Here is a 16,431-nt window from a genome sequence, read left to right as displayed (position 1 = left end):
CCGATCAGCTTCAGTAGGTCCCAGAAAGTGTCAGTAGTGCACAATCTTAAGAAGGTCATGACCGATGACTTTTCCTCAGTAAAAACATTTTTTTTTGTGGGGGGGGGGGTGGTGTAGGGCAAGGGAGGAAGGTTATGCATTACATATCGACTACAACATTCATGACCAATAGCAAAATGGTGAAGCTAATAAGATCACTGATATTATTCTTGTTAGCCATAAAAACCAGTACTGGGTTTGAATGAAATCGCTGTAATCAGGAACTGGAGAAATATGACCACGCCAAACATTGTGCCCTCCAAAACCAAGTTTCAGAATTCTTTAAGTCCATGTTAAGGTTCCCCTGAAAAAGGGGTTTTAATGATAGCAACATCCTCTAACTAATCTAATATAATAATAATAATAATAATAATAATAATAATAATAATAATAATAATAATAATAATAATAATATAATAATAATAATAATATGAAGGTAGGAGTCCCTCTCTCAAAACATGTTTTGTTAAAGAGGATGGCAGCATCAGTGGAATTGATTTTATAAATGGTTTTTTCAATTCTTCTTATTATTCTCTTCTCATCAGGGCTAATATTTGGTAATAGCTGGCCGATGTTCATATCTTGGTTAAGGAAATGTCTTCTAAAAATACTAATTAGTTATCATATCAATAAATTAGTATTTTTAGAAGACATTTCCTTAACCAAGATATGAACATCGGCCAGCTATTACCAAATATCAGCCCTGATGAGAAGAAAATAATAATAATAATAATAATAATAATAATAATAATAATAATAATAATAATAATAATAATAATAATAATAATAATAATATAATAATAATAATAATAATAATTCCCATGACAAAAGTACTACAGAAGATGGATGCCGGGTACCAACTCAAGAAAAGAGGCAACAGAATAACCATCTGATGTTCATGGACGACATCAAGCTGTATGGTAAGAGCATCAAGGAAATAGATAGCCTAATCCAGACTGTAAGAATTGTATCTGGGGACATCAGGATTGAGTTTGGAATAGAAAAATATGCCTTAGTCAACATACAAAAGGGCAAAGTAACAAGGACTGAAGAGATAAAGCTACCACATGGGAACAACATCAAACACATAGATGAGTCGGGATACAAATACCTGAGAATAATGGAAGGAGGGGATATAAAACACCAAGAGATGAAGGACACGATCAGGAAAGAATATATGCAGAGACTCAAGGCGATACTCAAGTCAAAACTTAACGCCGGAAATATAATAAAAGCCATAAACACATGGGCAGTGCCAGTAATCAGATACGGCGCAGGAATAGTGGAATGGAATAAGGCAGAACTTCGCAGCATAGACCAGAAAACGAGGAAACATATGACAATACACAAAGCACTACACCCAAGAGCAAATACGGACAGACTATACATAACACGAAAGGAAGGAGGGACGGGACTACTAAGCATAGAGGACTGCGTCAACATCGAGAACAGAGCACTGGGGCAATATATGAAGACAAGTGAAGACGAGTTGCTCAAGAGTGCATGGGAAGAAGGACAGATAAAAAAAGACGAAGACCCAGAAATATACAGAGACAGGAGAAAGACAGACAGAACAGAGGAATGACATAATAAACCAATGCACGGACAATATATGAGACAGACTAAAGAACTAGCCAGCGATGACACGTGGCAATGGCTACTGAGGGGAGAGCTCAAGAAGGAAACTGAAGGAATGATAACAGCGGCACAAGATCAGGCAATAAGAAACAGATATGTCCAAAGAATGATAGATGGAAATAACATCTCTCCCATATGTAGGAATTGCAATACGAAAAATGAAACCATAAACCACATAGCAAGCGAATGTCCGGCACTTGCACAGAACCAGTACAAAAAGAGGCATGATTCAGTAGCAAAAGCCCTCCACTGGAGCCTGTGGAAGAAACACCAGCTACCTTGCAGTAATAAGTGGTATGAACACCAACCTGAAGGAGTGATAGAAAACGATCAGGCAAAGATCCTCTGGGACTATAGTATCAGAACAGATAGGGTGATACGTGCAAATAGACCAGACGTGACGTTGATTGACAAAATCAAGAAGAAAGTATCACTCACTGATGTCGCTATACCATGGGACACCAGAGTTGAAGAGAAAGAAAGGGAAAAAATGGATAAGTATCAAGACCTGAAAATAGATATAAGAAGGATATGGGATATGCCAGTAGAAATTGTACCCATAATCATAGGAGCACTAGGCACAATCCCAAGATCCTTGAAAAGGAATCTTGAAAAACTAGATGCTGAAGTAGCTCCAGGACTCATGCAGAAGAGTGTGATCCTAGAAACGGCGCACATAGTAAGAAAAGTGATGGACTCCTAAGGAGGCAGGATGCAACCCGGAACCCCACACTATAAATACCACCCAGTCGAATTAGAGGACTGTGATAGAGCAAAATAATAATAATAATAATAATAATAATAATAATAATAATAATAATAATAATAATAATAATAATAATAATAATAATAATAATAATAATAATAATAATCCTTAGTACAAAAAGACAAGAGTAAGGGAAATATAGCCAGTAACTACAGGCCTATCACCTGCCTACCAATAATGTGGAAGTTACTAACAGGTATCATCAGTGAAAGGCTATACAACTACCTAGAGGAGACAAACACCATCCCCCACCAACAGAAAGGCTGCAGAAGGAAGTGTAGGGGCACAAAAGACCAGCTCCTGATAGACAAAATGGTAATGAAGAACGTAGGAGAAGGAAAACAACCTAAGCATGGCATGGATAGACTATAAGAAAGCCTTCGACATGATACCACACACATGGCTAATAGAATGCCTGAAAATATATGGGGCAGAGGAAAACACCATCAGCTCCCTCAAAAAATACAATGCGGCAAATGAATACAATACTTACAAGCTCTGGAATAAGACTAGCAGAGGGTTAATATCAGGAGAGGGATCTTCAGGGCGAAGCAACTGTGCCCCCCTAACTACTTCGTAGTAGCCATGACCCACCCATGAACAAAAGCACTACAGAAGATGGATGCCGGGTACCAACTCAAGAAAAGAGGCAACAGAATCAACCATCTGATGTTCATGGACGACATCAAGCTGTATGGTAAGAGCATCAAGGAAATAGATACCCTAATCCAGACTGTAAGGATTGTATCTGGGGACATCAGGATGGAGTTTTGAATAGAAAAATGCGCCTTAGTCAACATAAAAAAAGGCAAAGTAACGAGAACTGAAGGGATAAAGCTACCAGATGGGAGCAACATCAAACACATAGATGAGACAGGATACAAATACCTGGGAATAATGGAAGGAGGGGATATAAAACACAAGAGATGAAGGACACGATCACGGAAAAGAATATATGCAGAGATTCAGACTCAAGGCAATACTCAAGTCAAAACTCAACGGCGGAAATATGATAAAAGCCATAAACACATGGGCAGTGCCAGTAATCAGATACAGCGCAGGAATAGTGGAATGGACGAAGGCAGAACTTCGCAGCATAGATCAGAAAACGAGGAAACATATGACAATACACAAAGCACTACACCCAAGAGCAAATACGGACAGACTATACATAACACGAAAGGAAGGAGGGAGAGGACTACCAAGTATAGAGGACTGCGTCAACATCGAAAACAGAGCACTGGGGCATATCTGAAAAACAGTGAAGACGAGTGGCTAAAGAGTGCATGGGAAGAAGGACTAATAAAAGTAGACGAAGACCCAGAAATATACAGAGACAGGAGAAAGACAGACAGAACAGAGGACTGGCACAACAAACCAATGCACGGACAATACATGAGACAGACTAAAGAACTAGCCAGCGATGACAATTGGCAATGGCTACAGAGGGGAGAGCTAAAGAAGGAAACTGAAGGAATGATAACAGCGGCACAAGATCAGGCAATAAGAACCAGATATGTTCAAAGAACGATAGACGGCAAATAAAAACATCTCTCCCGTATGTAGGAATTGCAAATACGAAAAATGAAACCATAAACCACATAGCAAGTGAATGCCCGGCACTTGCACAGAACCAGTACAAAAAGAGGCATGATTCTGTGGCAAAAGCCCTCCACTAGGAGCCTTGGTGCAAGAAACATCAGCTACCTTGCAGTAATAAGTGGTACGAGCACCAACCTGAAGGAGTGATAGAAAACGATCAGGCAAAGATCCTCTGGGACTATGGTATCAGAACGGATAGGGTGATACGTGCAAATAGACCAGACGTGACGTTGATTGACAAAATCAAGAAGAAAGTATCACTCATTGATGTCGCAATACCATGGGACACCAGAGTTGAAGAGAAAGAGAGGGAAAAAATGGATAAGTATCAAGATCTGAAAATAGAAATAAGAAGGATATGGGATATGCCAGTGGAAATCGTACCCATAATCATAGGAGCACTAGGCACGATCAAGATCCCTGAAAAGGAATCTAGAAAACTAGAGGCTGAAGTAGCTCCAGGACTGATGCAGAAGAAGTGTGATCCTAGAAACGGCACACATAGTAAGAAAAGTGATGGACTCCTAAGGAGGCAGGATGCAAACCCGGAACCCCACACTATAAATACCACCCAGTCGAATTGGAGGACTGTGATAGAGCAAAAAAAAAAAAAAATAATAATAATAATAGTAATAATAATAAAAATAATAATAATAATAATTATTATTATTATTATTATTATTATTATTATTATTATTGTTGTTGTTGTTGTTGTTGTTGTTGTTTATGTTGTTGTTGTTGTTCTTGTAATCATAAGCCACAAAGAAAAGTCAAAGAAGGTACATTAGAACCAAATCCAAAGGAACAGTACGCAGAAAACATTTGAATTAAATATATGTGATAGATAGTTCTTAAACGATGGATCGTGATTATACTGGAATGACAACAAATAAAACACTGAACATAATCACAAGACTAAAACTCTCAGAGTTTCCTTTGCTTTATGAAATGGCAAATAATTTTCCTATAAGAGAAAATGAAGAAGTTTTGTCATTTCTGTGGGGAACAGTTTTTTTTTTTTGGCATTAATCCATTTTACTCAGTTTCATAACACATTTTATTCAACTTGGCTACCTTCATTATATCTATATGCTGAAGGAATATGAATATTTTCAATGACCTAAGCTCTTTATTGAATATCTCCATCCCTCTGTACTGTGTAATATAGTTTTCAAGACTTCATAGGATAGAGTATTTTTTTCTTTGCATCATAATGCCAATGCCAACGACGATGAAAAGAACGACAGGGTAAACGCAAGCAGCGGATATTCTCTTTCTAATTTATTTATAGAAGATAAGTTACAAAATAAATACTGAGTCTGGTATCATCTGAGACTTCCATATCTGATAGATTTCCGCGAAGTCTTTACTTGGATTCGTTGGAGTCGAAGTAGGACCTCCTTGGAGCGGCATACCTGGGGAACTCGCGGGACTCGAAAGATTCGTCTGAGTCGGGGAAGCGAGCCTCTCCCTGGTAAGTGACTTCGGCGACGTATCCGTCGTCACCATCGACGCGGTAGGCGACCCTCTGCAGGCGGCCGTCGGGGAGCTGGACGTAGTAGGATCCCTGGGTGTCGTCTCCGTTGCGTTGCTCCTGGTGTCCGAAGTCGTTGCGGGAGGGAGCGTGGTTGACTGCCCAGTTGAAGTTGTAACGAGCCTCGCTGGACTCGTAGGACTCATCGGATCCTGAGGAGAACTGGAAAGGAAGTATGAGTTATTAGTCTAACGAAAAGTCATTGATATCTTGACTTGTTATTCCATGTAGATACAAAAATTATGAAAAATATGATAAAACACAGAAAACAATGAACATATTGTTACTTACTCTTGCTCTTGGCCTGGGTGGGGCATAGGAATATCTCTCGAAGCTTTCGAAGCTATCAGCTGCAGCTAGGGCAGCCATGCCCAGAAAGACCAAGATGACCTGGTGGAAGATCCATAATTAAAGTTATATTTCAAGCATAAAATTAGTTATGAACATAAGATTTTAAAGAATATTCTGCAAGTTCCTATTTCCTCTAAAGTCCAACTAAAGAGAGCCTATATTAAATATGAATATTTCAAAGCATTTGAAAGATTCAGCTACATCCGAGCCTTTCTCCCCCTGGAAATGGATTATCACTGGAAGTTCAGTTACCTTAGAATGCATTGTGTTCTTGTTGAAGTACCAAGAAGAATTACTGTTATCCTCTTCCTCCTCTCGATATATATACTCGAAGGCAAGGTAAACTGGGCGCCTCCCACGTCTCTCTTACCAGTTTTTCAAGCCCTAATTTCAAAACGTTTCCTGACCTTCCGCTGTTTCTTGCATGGCCCAAAAGAAAACGGAATTAGTAAGGCTTTTATTGTGACGCAGATAGTAATACTTGGTTATGATGTGCAACGAGTGATAGCTGTTCATTTTTCTAGGTTATCGACTCAAAAGAAATTGAATTATGGTATTTAGGACATCACGGAGAATGACTTTCCTATTAAGGTGATTGCTTTTATAAGATTCAATAAAAGAAGAAGCTGTTACCTTGGAATATGCACTTTAACCAAGATATTAATATTATTATTATTATTATTATTATTATTATTATTATTATTATTATTATTATTATTATTATTATTATTTTATTATTATTATTATTATTATTCGTAATGTAGAAACTTTCTTAATCTTCAAACCAAAAACCTATAATTCATTTCCTAGTTTCAAGTTGAATATAAGTATAATAACAAAAAACATGAAGAGAGAGAGAGAGAGAGAGAGAGAGAGAGAGAGAGAGAGAGAGAGAGAGAGAGAGAGAGAATTTAATCACTGTTCAGGTTTTTCATGCATACACACACACCATTTATATATATATATGCGTAATATATATATATCATATATATATATATATATGTATATATATATATATATATATAGAATATATATATATATATATATATATATATATATATATATATATATATATATATATATATACATATATATATATACAAATCTGTCACTGAAGATATATGTAATTCTTGTATTTGGAAAAAGGGAATCTAGAGTAGTTTGTTTGAAAAGAAAAATCATATTGCTCCTCAATACGTTTATCAAAGACATCTTAGCTTCTGAAAAATATTGATATAATAACGGAAGCAGATAAATTAAGCATTATTTCCTATATTAGCTTTTGAGAAGAACAAGCCACTATCTGCTTCGTAAGCGGATTACCGATCAAACACTTGACTGGCATGATTGTTTAAAGAGGTGATGTGTCAGTCTCACCTTCAGTACAGAGGTTCAAGAGGGTGACATGGCTGATACATATACCTAGATAATGTTCTCATTAATTGATATAATCTAAACCAAAACTCTTCGATTGCTGATAAATTTCTAAATTACAAAATTAGCGTAGATAAAAGGGATAAAAGGGCTTTTTAATTTCCTATTGTGGAAATGTAGAATATATGCGGCCCTACTTAGGATATTCCGTCTCTATAGGATTTAACAATTAATAAATAAATAAATAAATAAATACACAAACAAATAAATAAATAAATAAATAAATGAATAAATAAATGAATAAATAAATAAATAAATTAGCCTGTGCTATGGAATTCTTTAGTCCTGTTTCTTTAACAAATTAATTCAGTCTTCGAGCAAGTGGCCATCCGGATCACTTCTTACGACCGGCTTGAAATCTCTTCATGTGTCTCAAATAATTTCTGCTGCTACCTGACATGAAAACATTATGGTAAAGGCGACAGCCAGGTATATTATACCCACCAAAGCTTTCCAGTGCTGGAACGAGGGTATTACATGCCCTGCAAATCACTTTGTGACAATGGGGGTCCTCTCGGGTACCTGCCCAATTCCTCTCGACGCCCAAGCTCACCTGTGCTCATCGTTCCTATTCTGTCACAGAAGCGGACGACAACTTTTATGACCTCGACCCTAGGTTAGTTCGTTGCTATTTATTTTACTATGAATTAAGTTCATTTTGTTACTTGAATATATTTCTAATATTATTCTTCCTCGGGCCATGGTCTTTGACCGTTCTAAGCCATTTTGCTTCTTTAACTTAATGCCTTTTTTAGCTAGAATTCAGTGGTAATTTAACATTATAGTTGATAGTAATGCAATGATTACGTGCAATTTAATGATAGGTGAGTTATCAGTAGATCTTGCATTTTACTCACCATTTCTTAGACTTTCTGAGTCTCCTTATATAAGGTTATTTTTCGTTGGTTGAGAGTAAATCATTGATTAACTTACTCTTCTGGACTTTTAAGGCTTGGCTTCGGTATTCTGAGAAGTGAATGAAAGGTAATTGTTCCCTAAAATAGAATTATTATTATTATTATTATTATTATTATTATTGATTATTATTATTATTATTATTATCATTACTATTATTATTATTATTATTATTATTATTATTATTATTATTATTATTATTATTATTATATTCTTATATATTATTATTATTAAAATATTATTATTATTATTATTATTATTATGGAAAAGTTCACAGAGGCCAATGACTTGAAGTTCAAGGCGTGCGGGGAAGGTTATTCATTACATAACGACTACAACATTTATGACCAATAGCAAAATGGTGAAGCTAACTACTTCACTGATATTATTCTTATTAGCGATAAAAGCCAGTACTGGGTTTGAATGAAATCGCTCTAATCAGGATCTGGAGAAAAAAAATAATACTACCAAGCCAAACATTGTTCCTTTTATTTTTCCCATCTCCAAAACCAACTTTCAGAATTCTGTAAGTCCATTTTAAGGTTCCCTTGGAAAAAAAAAAAATTTAGGATCAGTCGGCTTAATTCTGCCATTTTTTCGACAAAATTGGTTTAAAAGAGGGTATTTAAAAAATAAATAATAATAATAATTATTATTGTTGTTGTTGTTGTAATCATAAGCAATCAAGGAAGGTCAGAGAAGGTATATTACAACCAAATCCAAAGGAACATTACCTAGAAAACATTTGAATTAAATGTATGTGATAAATACTTCTTAAACGATGGATAATGATTATACAGGAATGACAACAAATAAAACAACGACTATAATCACAAACTATGTACTGACTGTCTGCATAAGTTATGTAAGTAAATCGCTTAAAAATTATAAGACTAAAACTCCCAGGGTTTCCATTGCTTTATGAAATGGCAAATATTTTTGTTAAGACAAGCATAAACAGATTTTTATTATTTCTATGAGGAACACTTTTTTTCCTTTTTTGCATTAATCTATTTTACTCAGTTTGATAACAAATTTTATTCAACTTGGCTACCTTCATTATATCTATATGGTGAAGGAATATGAATATTTTCAATGATCTAAGCTCCTTATGAAAAATCTCCATCCCTCTATGGAGTAGAGTTTTCAAGAATTCATAGGATAGAGTATTTTTTTCTTTGCATCATAATGCCAACGAGGATGAAAAGAACGACAGGGTAAACGAAAGCCGCGGATATTCTCTTTCTGATTTATTTACAGAAGATAAGTTACAAAATAAATACTGAGTCTTGTATCATCTGAGACTTCCATATCTGGTAGATTCCCGCGAAGTCTTTACTTGGATTCGTTGGAGTCGAAGTAGGACCTCCTTGGAGGAGCATACCTGGGGAACTCGCGGGACTCAAAGGATTCGTAGGAGTCGGGGAAGCGAGCCTCTCCCTGGTAAGTGACTTCGGCGACGTATCCGTCGTCACCATCGACGCGGTAGGCGACCCTCTGCAGGCGGCCGTCGGGGAGTTGGACGTAGTAGGATCCCTGGGTGTCGTCTCCGTTGCGTTGCTCCTGGTGTCCGAAGTCGTTGCGGGAGGGGGCGTGGTTGACTGCCCAGTTGAAGTTGTAACGAGCCTCGCTGGACTCGTAGGACTCATCGGATCCTGAGGAGAACTGGAAAGGAAGTATGAGTTATTAGTCTAACGAAAAGTCATTGATATCTAAGCGTGTTATTCCATGTTGATACAAAAATTATGAAAAATATGATAAAACACAGAAAACAATGAACACATTGTTACTTACTCTTGCCCTTGGCCTGGGTGGGGCATAGGAATATCTCTCGAAGCTTTCGAAGCTGTCAGCTGCCCCTAGGGCAGCCATGCCCAGAACGACCAAGATGACCTGGTGGAAGATCCATGATTAAAGTTATATTTCAAACATAAAATTAGTTATGAACATCAGATTTTAAAGAATATTCTGCAAGTTCCCATTTCCTCTAAAGTCCAACTCAAGAGAGCCTATATTACATATGAATATTTCAAAGCATCTGAAAGATTCAGCTACATCCGAGCCTTTGTCCACCTGGAAACTGATTACCACTGGAGGTTCAGTTACCTTAGAATGCATTGCGTTCTTGTTGAAGTACCAAGAAGAATTACTGTGTTATCTTCTTCCTCCTCTCGATATATATACTCGAAGGCAAGGTAATCTGGGCGCCTCCCACGTCTCTCTTACCAGTTTTTCAAGCTCCAGTTTCAAAACGTTTCCTGACCTTCCGCTGTTTCTTGCAGGGCCCAAAAGACAACGGAATTAGTAAGACTTTTATTGTGACGCAGATAGTAATACTTGGTTATGATGTGCAACGAGTGATAGCTGCTCATTTTTCTAGGTTATCGACACGAATGAAATGGAATTATAGTGCATAAGACATCACGGAGAATGACTTTCCTATTAAGGTGATTGCTTTTATAAGATTCAATAAAAGAAGAAGCAGTTACCTTGGAATATGCACTTTAACCAAGACATTATTATTATCATTATTTTATTATTATTATTATTATTATTATTATTATTTTTTTTTTTTTTTTTCTGTTTTTTTTTTTATTTTTTTTTTTTTTTTTTTTTTTTTTTTTTTTTTTTTTTTTTTTTTTTGCTCTATCACAGTCCTCCAATTCGACTGGGTGGTATTTATAGTGTGTGGTTCCGGGTTGCAACCTGCCTCCTTAGGAGTCCATCCCTTTTCTTACTATGTGCGCCGTTTCTAGGATCACACTCTTCTAGTTTTTCTAGATTCCTTTTCAGGGATCTTGGGATCGTTCCCAGTGCTCCTATGATTATGGGTACGATTTCCACTGGCATATCCCATATCCTTCTTATTTTTATTTTCAGATCTTGATACTTATCCATTTTTTCCCTCTCTTTCTCTTCAACTCTGGTGTCCCATGGTATTGCGACATCAATGAGTGATACTTTCTTCTTGACTTTGTCAATCAACGTCACGTCTGGTCTGTTTGCACGTATCACCCTATCCGTTCTGATACCATAGTCCCAGAGGATCTTTGCCTGATCGTTTTCTATCACTCTTTCAGGTTGGTGCTCGTACCACTTATTACTGCAAGGTAGCTGATGTTTCTTGCACAGGCTACAGTGGAGGGCTTTTGCCACTGAATCATGCCTCTTTTTGTACTGGTTCTGTGCAAGTGCCGGGCATTCGCTTGCTATGTGGTTTATGGTTTCATTTTTCGTATTGCACTTCCTACATATGGGAGAGATGTTATTTCCGTCTATCGTTCTTTGAACATATCTGGTTCTTAGGGCCTGATCTTGTGCCGCTGTTATCATTCCTCCAGTTTCCTTCTTTAGCTCTGCCCTCTGTAGCCATTGCCAATTGTCATCGCTGGCTAGTTCTTTAGTCTGTCTCATGTATTGTCCGTGCATTGGTTTGTTGTGCCAGTCCTCTGTTCTGTCTGTCATTCTCCTCTCTGTGTATATTTCTGGGTCGTCGTCTACTTTTATTAGTCTTCTTCCATGCACATCTTTTAGCCACTCGTCTTCACTGGTTTTCAGATATTGCCCCAGTGCTCTGTTCTCGAAGTTGACGCAGTCCTCTATACTTAGTAATCCCCTCCCTCCTTCCTTTCGTGTTATGTATAGTCTGTCCATATTTGTTCTTGGGTGTAGTGCTTTGTGTATTGTCATATGTTTCCTGGTTTTCTGATCTATGGTGCGGAGTTCTGCCTTCGTTCATTCGGACTTTACCACTGCCGCTTGTATCTGATTACTGGCCACTGGCCCATGTGTTTTATGGCTTTTATCATATTTCCGGGCGTTTGAGTTTTGACTTGAGTATCGCCTTGAGTCTCTGCATATATTCTTTCCTGATCGTGTCCTTCATCTCTTGGTGTTTTATTAGATTATTATTATTATTATTGTTATTATTTATTATTATTATTATTATTATTATTATTATTATTATTATTATTATTATTATTATTATTATTATTATTATTATTTATTATTTTTTTATTATTATTCGTATGTAGAAACTTTCTTAATCTTCAAACTTGAAACCTATAATTCATTTCCTAGTTTCAATTTGAAAATAAGTATAATAACAAAAACATGAAGAGAGAGAGAGAGAGAGAGAGAGAGAGAGAGAGAGAGAGAGAGAGAGAGAGAGAGATAGATGTAAACCTCTGCTCAGGTTTTCATGCATACACACCCACCCACCCATATATATATATAAATGTATTGTATATTATTATTATGACAAGAAGATGCAGTGCGAAACTAATGCCTACAAAAGGCATTAAACTTTAAAAGGGCCATGAAAGAGTTATTACACTCAAGTATATTTTGGCTGAAATCTTAGGCACCTAGACTCTGTCTGTGAAGATGTGTGTAATTCTTGTCTTTGGAAAAAGGGAATCTAGAGTAGTTTGTTTGAAAAGAAAAATCATATTGTTCCTCAATACGTTTATCAAAGACATCTTAGCGTCTGAAAAAATATTGATATAAATAACGGAAGCAGATAAATTAAGCATTATTTCCTATATTAGCTTTTGAAAAGAACTAGCCACTATCTGCTTCGAAAGCGGATTACCGATCAAGCGCCTAATTGGCGTGATTGTTTAAAGAGGTGATGTGTCAGTCTCATCTTCAGTATATACAGAGGTTCAAGAGGGTGACATGGCTGATACATATACCTAAATAATATTCTCATTAATGGATAATAATCTAAACAAAGCATCGTTGATTGCTGATACATTTCTAAATTATAAAATTCGCGAAGATAAAAGGGCTTCTTAATTTTCTGTTGTGGAAATGCAGAATATATGCGGCCTTACTTAGGATATTCCGTCTATATAGGATTTTACAATAAATAAATAAATAAATAAATAAATAAATAAATAAATAAATAAATAAATAAATAAATAAATAAATAAATAAATAAATAAATAAATAAATAAATAAATAAATAAATAAATAAACTAACTAATTAGTTAATTAATTGGCCACTGTTATTGAATTCTTCAGTCCCGTTTCGTTAACAAATTAATTCAGTCTTCGAGCAAGTGGCCATCCGGATCACTTCTTACGAACGGCTTGAAATCACTTCATGTGTCTGAAATAATTTATGCTGCTACCTGACGTGAAAACATCATGGTAAAGGCGACAGCCAGGTATATTATACCCACCAAAGTTTTCCAGTGCTGGAACGAGGGTATTACATGCCCTGCAAATCACTTTGTGACAACGGGGGTCCTCTCGGGTACCTGCCCAATTCCTCTCGACGCCCCAGCTCACCTGTGCTCATCGTTCCTATTCTGTCATAGAAGCGGACGACATCTTTGTGACCTCGACCCTAGGATAGCTCGTTGCTATTTATTTTGCTATGAATTAAGTTAATTTTGTTACTTGAATGTATTTCTAATATTAATCTTCTTCAGGAAATTGTCTATACCCATCTAAGCCATTTTGCTTCTTTTACTTAATGCCCCCCCTTTTTTAAGCTAGAATTTAGTTTCGTAAATTTAAAATTTTAGTTGATAGTAATGCAATGATTACGTACGATTTAATGATAGGTAAGTTAACGTTACTTGCCATTTCTTAGACTTTCTTGGTCTCCTTATATAAGGTTACTTTTCGTTGAATGTCGAAAGTAAATCATTGGTTAACCTACTCTTCTGGACTTTTAAGGCTTGGCTTCGGTATCATAGGAAGTTGATAGTAATGTTCCCTAAAATACATTATTATATTATTATTATTATTATTATTTTTTTTTTTTTTTTTTTTTTTTTTTTTTTTTTTTTTTTATTTTTTTTTTTTTTTTTTTTTTTTTTTTTTTTTCTTTTTTTTTTTTTCTCTATTACAGTCCTCCAATTCGACTGGGTGGTATTTATAGTGTGGGGTTCCGGGTTGCATCCTGCTCCTTAGGAGTCCATCACTTTTCTTACTATGTGTGCCGTTTCTTAGGATCACACTCTTCTGCATGAGACCTGGAGCTACTTCAGCCTCTAGTTTTTCTAGATTCCTTTTCAGGGATCTTGGGATCGTGCCTAGTGCTCCTATGAGTTATGGGTACGATTTCCACTGGCATATCCCATATCCTTCTATTTCCTATTTTCAGATCTTGATACTATCCATTTTTTTTTCCCTCTCTTTCTCTTCAACTCTGGTGTCCCATGGTATTGCGACATCAATGAGTGATACTTTCTTCTTGACTTTGTCAATCAACGTCACGTCTGGTCTATTGCACGTATCACCCTATCCGTTCTGATACCATAGTCCCAGAGGATCTTTGCCTGATCGTTTTCTATCACTCCCTCAGGTTGGTGCTCGTACCACTTATTACTGCAAGGTAGCTGATGTTCTTGCACATGGCTCCAGTAAGGAGGGCTTTTGCCACTGAATCATGCCTCTTTTGTACTGGTTCTGTGCAAGTGCCGGCCATTCACTTGCTATGTGGTTTATGGTTTCATTTTTCGTATTGCACTTCTACATATGGGAGAGATGTTATTTCCGTCTATCGTACTTTGAACATATCTGGTTCTTAGGGCCTGATCTTGTGCCGCTGTTATCATTCTTCAGTTTCCTTCTTTAGCTCTCCACTCTGTAGCCATTGCCAATTGTCATCGCTGGCTAGTTCTTTAGTCTGCTCATGTATTGTCCGTGCATTGGTTTGTTGTGCCAGTCCTCTGTTCTTTCTGTCTTTCTCCTGTCTCTGTATATTTCTGGGTCTTCGTTACTTTTATTAATCCTTCTTCCCATGCACTCTTTAGCCACTCGTTCTTCACTGGTTTTCAGATATTGCCCCATTGCTCATGTTTTCAATGTTGACGCAGTCCTCTATACTTAGTAGTCCTCTCCCTCCTTCCTTTCGTGTTATGTATAGTCTGTCCGTATTTGCTCTTGGGTGTAGTGCTTTGTGTATTGTCATTTGTTTCCTGGTTTTTCTGATCTATGCTGCGGAGTTCTGCCTTCGTCCATTCCACTATTCCTGCGCTGTATCTGATTACTGGCACTGCCCATGTGTTTATGGCTTTTATCATATTTCCGGCGTTGAGTTTTGACTTGAGTATCGCCTTGAGTCTCTGCATATATTCTTTCCTGATCGTGTCCTTCATCTCTTGGTGTTTTTATATCTCCTCCATTCATTATTCCCAGGTATTTGTATCCTGTCTCATCTATGTGTTTGATGTTGCTCCCATCTGGTAGCTTTATCCCTTCAGTTCTCGTTTACTTTGCCTTTTTGTATGTTGACTAAGGCGCATTTTTCTATTCCAAACTCCATTCTGATGTACCCAGATACAATCCTTACAGTCTGGATTAGGGTATCATTCCTTGATGCTCTTACCATAACAGATTGATGTCGTCCATGAACATCAGATGGTTGATTTGTTGCCTCTTTTTCTTGAGTTGGTACCGGCATCCATCTTCTGTAGTACTTTTGTCATGGGAATCATGGCTACTACGAAGAGTAGTGGGGACAGTGAGTCGCCCTGGAAGACCCCTCTCCTGATATTAACCTCTGCTAGTTCTTATTCCAGAGCTTGTAAGTATTGTATTCCAGTTGCGCCATTGTATTTTTGAGGAAGCTGATGGTATTTTCCTCTGCCCCATATATTTTCAGGCATTCTATTAGCCATGTGTGTGGTACATGTCGAAGGCTTTCTTATAGTCTATCCATGCCATGCTTAGGTTGGTTTTCCTTTCTCCTACTGTTCTTCATTACCATTTTGTCTATCAGGAGCTGGTCTTTTGTGCCCCTACACTTCCTTATTATTATTATTATTATTATTATTATTATTATTATTATTATTATTATTATTATTATTATTATTATTATTATTGTTATTATTATTATTATTATCATCATTATGGAAAAAGTTCACAGAGCCAATGACTTGAAGTTCAAGGCGTGCGGGGAAGGTTATTCTTACATAACGACTACAACATTTATGACCAATAGCAAAATGGTGAAGCTAACTACTTCACTGATATTATTCTTATTAGCGATAAAGCCAGTACTGGGTTTGAATGAAATCGCTCTAATCAGGATCTGGAGAAAAAAAATATACTACCAAGCCAAACATTGTTCCCTTTTATTTTTCCATCTCCAAAACCAACTTTCAGAATTCTGTAAGTCCATTTTAAGGTT

The 16,431-nt window shown here is 36.7% G+C and overlaps 3 protein-coding genes across 4 annotated transcripts in view; all 3 read right to left on the bottom strand.

Annotated features, from left to right (window-relative positions):
* Positions 1-16,431, bottom strand: part of LOC135227139 (pro-resilin-like) — a 212,272-nt gene that overhangs the window by 148,834 nt on the left and 47,007 nt on the right. The gene's annotated exons all lie outside the window — the stretch shown is intronic.
* On the bottom strand, positions 5,312-6,223 carry LOC135226816 (pro-resilin-like). Its single transcript, XM_064266508.1, has 3 exons — positions 6,183-6,223; positions 5,871-5,969; positions 5,312-5,741 (listed from the first exon to the last, which is right to left on the bottom strand). Exons 1-3 carry the CDS (start codon positions 6,192-6,194, stop codon positions 5,412-5,414), a joined length of 441 nt encoding a protein of 146 aa, XP_064122578.1. The 5' UTR covers positions 6,195-6,223; the 3' UTR covers positions 5,312-5,411.
* The window catches only part of LOC135227132 (pro-resilin-like), a 33,678-nt gene continuing 26,761 nt past the window's right edge, over positions 9,515-16,431 (bottom strand). Inside the window, exons 1-3 of one of the 2 annotated variants that reach the window (XM_064267012.1) lie at positions 10,386-10,427; positions 10,074-10,172; positions 9,515-9,944 (exon numbers count right to left, since the gene is read on the bottom strand). In XM_064267012.1, coding sequence (XP_064123082.1) covers positions 9,615-9,944; positions 10,074-10,172; positions 10,386-10,397 — 441 coding nt within the window. In that variant the 5' untranslated portion in view covers positions 10,398-10,427 and the 3' untranslated portion in view covers positions 9,515-9,614. Of the gene's footprint in view, positions 9,945-10,073; positions 10,173-10,385; positions 10,428-16,431 lie in introns of those variants that run through there. The other variant, XM_064267013.1, reaches the window with a different exon arrangement.

Source organism: Macrobrachium nipponense, chromosome 15 (genome assembly GCF_015104395.2).
Source record: "Macrobrachium nipponense isolate FS-2020 chromosome 15, ASM1510439v2, whole genome shotgun sequence".
In the NCBI taxonomy this organism is placed as follows: Eukaryota; Metazoa; Arthropoda; class Malacostraca; order Decapoda; family Palaemonidae; genus Macrobrachium; species Macrobrachium nipponense.
This window is presented reverse-complemented; position numbering and strand designations above follow the sequence as displayed.